The sequence below is a fragment of the Lactuca virosa genome, chromosome 9 (genome assembly GCF_052849685.1).
Source record: "Lactuca virosa cultivar CGN04683 chromosome 9, Lactuca_virosa_CGN04683_v6, whole genome shotgun sequence".
Lineage (NCBI taxonomy): Eukaryota > Viridiplantae > Streptophyta > Magnoliopsida > Asterales > Asteraceae > Lactuca > Lactuca virosa.
Window position 1 is genome coordinate 29,412,428 of NC_136434.1, and position 6,058 is coordinate 29,418,485.

General features: G+C 35.2%; 1 protein-coding gene across 6 annotated transcripts; it reads left to right on the forward strand.

Moving 5' to 3' along the window:
• The first annotated feature begins 2,514 nt into the window (after window positions 1-2,514).
• LOC145136601 (protein LIGHT-DEPENDENT SHORT HYPOCOTYLS 2-like) lies at window positions 2,515-5,573 on the forward strand. Of its 6 annotated transcripts, none has more exons than XR_013720576.1 (5): window positions 2,515-2,748; window positions 2,840-3,531; window positions 3,928-4,120; window positions 4,204-4,685; window positions 4,829-5,573. XR_013720576.1 is itself a non-coding variant. In XM_079070712.1 (2 exons), the coding sequence occupies exon 2, from the start codon at window positions 2,948-2,950 to the stop codon at window positions 3,476-3,478; it is 531 nt and encodes a 176-aa protein (XP_078926838.1). In that variant the 5' UTR covers window positions 2,515-2,748; window positions 2,840-2,947; the 3' UTR covers window positions 3,479-3,747. The 6 variants fall into 6 exon arrangements, 1 of the variants encoding a protein (XP_078926838.1); XR_013720578.1 differs by having other exon boundaries at window positions 4,576-4,685; XR_013720574.1 differs by having other exon boundaries at window positions 3,928-4,685.
• The last annotated feature ends 485 nt before the right edge of the window (window positions 5,574-6,058 follow it).

Sequence of the window (6,058 nt, forward strand, 5' to 3'; positions counted from 1 at the left end):
TCACTTGGGAAAAGATTTTTTGAGACTGAATTGAATTTTTTCCGTTTGGTTTCGGTTTAAAAAAAAGCCAAATTGAATCGAATTATACTTACCTAGTCTCTCTAACAAAAGATGTTGATGGGTGGGTCAACTTGGTGTGGTTCAACCGGTTTAACCCTGACCGAGATAGCCATCTGTCATGTCCGCATCACTACTATACAAAAGATAATCTCATGCTTCACGTTAAAAAAATAAACCTAGACATTCTTATACTATATTAATTCATAACGTCCTTAAGAATAGTATATTTTAGAACAAATTACTTAAATCGTCCCTATGGTTTACCAAAATTTCATGTTTGGTCCCTATATTTTGTTTTACACCCGGACAATCCATGGTTTTGTTACGTTGTAAGTCACTGCCTAATAGGAAATGACTATAATGCCCTTAATATTTATTTTTCAGTTATTTATTAACTTGTCTACTTAAAAATAAAAAATATGGTTCCCTCACCCATCATCTCTTCCCCTATACTTACTTTCTCTATCCCACTTGAGAAATCTGAGATCAAATCCAACCCCACCACCACCCACTCTAGCAATCAGAAACCACCATCTAACAACTGGAAACCACCACTGAGAACCTAAAATCAACAAAGTTTTTGAGCAACAATCATCTTCCGATTTCCAACCAACAACGAGACCTAATTTTGGTTCTTGCTAGCCTCCTTCTTTAGCCCCCAATCTCAGTAGTTTTTTTTAATGCAAATTCTGTTGAGTCTCCAACAAATAAATAACCCACCATAAAATTAAAAATCGATGCAGGGACGATAATGACTGAAAAAAAAACAAATCAAAACTGATATAAGAGAGAGGGATAGAGAGGAGGTGGAGGCGAGAACCATGGGAGATCAAGACTGCAAAATTCAAAATTGAAAGATGGTGCAATAGCTTATCGCCGATTCCGATGGTGCTTCGGGTAGTGGTGATTCTTGCTTTGGACATGGGTGAACCGGAGGTGCAGGCGGGTTTGAGTTCAAGTGAAATCGAATGAGATCTCACTTTCTAGTGACGAAATCAATGAACCTAATACGAATTCGAGTTCCAGATTAACCTACGATGAGCATCAGGTGATGATGATTAACCATCGATGAGCTTCATATTAAATCTCAGGTGAAGAACCGGAATTCAATCATCACAGGTAGATCTTCCGACAGCGGTGGATATTGTTTTCCGGTGGTGATGAAATGGGATTTCGAACCTGATGGCTTCACAATGATTTGATGTACCGTTGTTTTCAGTGGTGTGCTTCACCAGAACTGCATGCTAGTTGTGATACCGTGGAAGGGAAACAAGATCAGGGAAGTGTAGACGAAGCATGAAGTCTCTGACCTAAGGCTTAACATAGTTATATTGTGTATGTGTGTGTTTCAGTGTGTGTTTTTGGGTTGCTATTGAAAATTTGTGATTTGGTATTTAGGTTGTGATAGGAAAGAGAGCTATGAGAGATACATAGGAGAGAGAAGATGGCTCATATTTTATCTCTTTTCTTTAAATTATAAACAAATACAAAACAATAAATGATTAAAAAAAAGTTCATAAGGCATTATAGTCTTTTCATATCTGTCACGGACGAAAAACGCAACAAATCCGAATGCAAAAAAAATGTTAGGGGCCAAACACAAAATTTTGGTAAACCATAGGGACGATTTAAGTAATTTATTCTATATTTTATCAACTTAACAAAATTGGCTACAATAGTTATTGCACGTTGTCTGTTTCGATCCTCCTCTTGTTTCCACCGCCGACATATAACCCTAGAGCTGACAATAGGTCGACCTGAGTTGGGTTCGGAACTCATTTATTAATTGGGTTGAGTATTTTAACCCAACCCAACCTTTTTATTTAAAATTGTGGATATTTTCAACCAAACTCAACCTTTCAAATAAATAGGTTGTCATTGGATTGACCCATTTATATAATTCTCAACTCAACCTACTAAATTAATGGGTTAAACTTGGGTAACCCATTTAAAATAATAAAGGTAAATAAATTAACTAAATATTACACCACTTAAATTAATACGAAACTTAAATAAACTTTCAAAGTATAATAAAAGCACAATCTAAATTCATAAATACAAAAAAATTGTTCAAATAACATTATAGATATGTAATTTCGAAGTAATTTTGAAAAGTGATTAATGTTGTTGGCGCAAAGAAAAAAAAGATTAGAATTAGGATTGCATTTTTTAGAATATAATAACAATACAATATTGTAATTTATAAATTAATATTTAGATTAATACATGATAATATTTAAATAATTATTAAGTTAAATATATATTAAAGTTAAATTGGTTGGTGGGTTGAACACGGGTTGATAACTTATATCAAATCCAACCTATTTAATTAAATGGATTAGACAACCTAGGGATGAAAATCTCAATCCACCCTACTAATTTTGAGTTGGGTTAGGATTGGTTTGGTGGGTTGCTTGATTTTTTGAGAGCCGTATATAGCCCCACCTCACACGGCTTCCAATTAGATCCATAACTCTTAAACAAAGAAAACCCAACTGTTTTGATCATCCTCTTATTTTCCAGAAGCTTTCTCTATAACTTCCCCAAATTCCCTCGATCCCTCGCCGTAAGTTATTCACTTTCTTGCAGGTTGAATCCAAGCAATCAATTTTAGGGTGCTGTGTTGTATTTTATGCTCCAAACCTGAAATCGACGTTGTATTCTGTTTTGTCCTGCTCTTTCTTTTAGGTTGGTTTGCTTCTTTTTTTTTTTTTTTTTTTTTTTCATTCTTCTGATTTCCGCCTTCCAAACCTGAAATCGACTGTGTGTTATCATTTAGTAAAAGATACCGAAAAAAGAAAGAGAAAGAGACATACATCAGTCTTCCCGATAGTATCAAAATTTACCAAAACCCTAAGGATCAAGAAGTAAAAAAACTCTAACTTGAATGGATCCTTGCTCAGAAAGCTCTAGCAACAGTCCCCAAGATTCCGGTAGCGTCTCCACTGTTGCATCTGGCTCCTCCTCCTCGCCTCCAGCAGTGGCCACCACCCCTAGCCGCTACGAGAACCAGAAACGCCGGGATTGGAACATCTTCTGCGAGTACCTGAAAAACCTGCATCCACCACTCTCTGTTTCACAATGCAGTAGTGCAAATGTGCTTGGATTCCTTTCTTACCTTGACCAGTTTGGAAAGACTAAGGTTCATAACCTGACATGTCCGTTTTATGGGCATCCGACATGGCCAGACCCTTGTCCTTGTCCACTGCGACAAGCTTGGGGTAGTGTGGATTCTTTGATTGGCCGTCTTAGGGCGGCTTATGAGGAGAACGGTGGTTCATATAAGACGAACCCTTTTGGGGCTGGAGCCGTGAGGCGTTACCTTCGAGAGGTTCGTGATTCGCAATCAAAAGCAAGAGGGATCAGCTACGAGAAGAAGAAACGAAAACGGTTGCCTCCACAAGGTGATGTTTCTTGAAGTCAACAAACACAAATGAAGCAGGAAGCAGGTGACTATTATGTTGGATCTTGGTATGCGTTCATCTATAATTTTGTTTTTATTTTGTGTTCTTCCCATGTTGAATTATCAAGACTGAAGAGTACTTCTAACTCTTGTTCTTGCTCAAAGGAACTACTGCTAGTTTGTTTTCATTCGGATATGTAGAAGATAATGTCAAAAATGAAAAATCCTGTTATTAATTATGTACATCAGTTATGTGCGTACTATTCACTTTCCAAACCATCAAACTTGATCTCTTTAAATTTGTTTTCAAAACTAACATAAAATGCCAAAAACACTATATATATATATATATATATATATATATATATATATATATATATATATATATATATATATATATATATATATATATATATGCAATGACTAGTTTTGGTGTACTAGTCACTTGATTTTATCCTTTTTAGGTACAAGTCATTGGATGTGAAGAACATCCTTTTGGAAATTGTCTCACATCATATTTTGCCCCAAATGTTGACCTCTCCATTATTGGTAGATACTAGTGATCTTTTAAAGGGTTACTCAAGGTTCATGGATGAACACTTCAAGGAATCTGCAGATCTTACTTTTCTTGCATATCGTCATCGAAATTACTCAAAAGTATGTTATATGTTTTATATTTCCTCAATATTATCTCTTCATATTATTTATGTCTCACTCATATGGATTAAAATCTTTTATAGGCAATTGAATTTGTTCAATTTAATGAGAGATTGCAATGTTTAAGTCGGTACTTAATAGCAAAGATTGTGATAGGCCCTGATACTTTCTTGAATAAGACACAGATTCCATTGATAATCAAACTATGAACTGATAAGATAGATTAGGGTTTTCCCATTCATTCGAGAGGAATGGACTCTCCAAGAAGAACAAAGTTCATTCTACAAAATAATTCTTAGCTGCCTCAGTCATTCTACTAACTACTATATAAATACTACTACTAAAGAAAAAGACAAAAGGGAATAACAGCATGGCAAGGTGATATCCCCACTACATTGTCCCACCACTAACTCCAGCCTGCAAAATAAATAAAGACTAAACTGCCCTCCATACAGCAATTTAGGAAGCATGCTGCTCACAATAACTAGAAGTCCATGGGGCTTATCAGATTGAAGGCTCAATCCTGAATTTAATACGGAATGCAAATAGTATTGAAGAAGCAGAGGTATTTACCTAATTACCCCCACCTTTGATGGTCTATTTATATTTCATTCAGCAATGTTAAAATGACATATTATTCACTTTTTATTTTTTATATAATATTCGATCTTTACCTTTGTTTTCCAATTCCTTGATCCTATTTTGCAGCGGAATGGTGTTAAAGAAACGGAATCAAAGGTGACAAGAACAATCAAGAAAAGGTCACTACTTCCACGTATGATCCATCTATCAATACAATGTGCTTCATCATCAGTAAAAGTCAATTCCAGTTCCGACATTAATGGTTTTCATTCCAAAGCCTCCTCAGAGCTCAAATCCTTGCTGGAATCCTATGCAAAATTTCTACAACTCCCATTCCACGATGCGGTGGAGCTTGTTACCAGTGTTGCATCCGGTCAAAAACCTTTGGAGGTTTTTTCTCCAAATCTGATTGACTGGATGAACTTTGCTGTGTGTTTAAACGCCTGGAATCTGAATTCCAACGGAATCACAATTCCGATGAATTGGGAACTTTTATGTTCATTACTACAACAATCCGTTTCTTCAAAGATAAAAACCGCAAAACCGTTGGTATCTTTCCCGGGAACCAACCTTTCCATTCTTGTCCAGTTAGTGACGGAGCCGCTGAGGTGGCACGGTCTCATCATCCAGTCATGTGTCCGGTCAGCTCTTCCATCTGGTAATTACTTTTTCGGTTTGTTTACATTCTGGTAACATTTTTTTTATACACATCTAGGTAACAAACTTGTTGGAAGTGTTCATATATGACCATTATGACTGACCGGTCATAATGGTCATATGTAAACATTTCCAACAAGTTCGTTACTTAGATGTGTACAAAAAAACAAGTTACCTAAATGTGAACAAAACGAAAAGGTAATTACCATGATAAGTCAATTTCTCTTCTTTTTTATTTTACCTTCTAATTTTGATTGGGTATAAAATTTAACCTAAACGGTAAATATATTTAAAACCACATTGACAACTGACATACCAACTCAACAATAAATATGGAAATCACCATCCATGGCACAGCTAAGCTGTCACCGACAACTGTAGCCGAAGCCGAAACACTTGGGATTTGCATACCTACAAAACATGTTCAATTCGTTAAAGAAAAACAAACAAGTCATGAACCAAAGAACTGTAATAGAGACTAAAAGTATAATAGAGACTAAAAGTATTAGAGATAAAACCAATAACATGAAGAATACAATCTTCAATGAAGTTTTTTCTATGTATTACACGAATTTAAAATACAAAAGATAGAAGTAGGTTTTATTTACATCGATAACATTGTTCTTGTTTCATATATATATATATATATATATATATATATATATATATAGTTATTTGATAATTATGCTACCAAAAACG

Excerpts from the sequence above, each read along its gene's own strand:
- LOC145136601 (XM_079070712.1), top strand. The coding sequence starts at position 2,948 with ATGGATCCTTGCTCAGAAAGCTCTAGCAACAGTCCCCAAGATTCCGGT.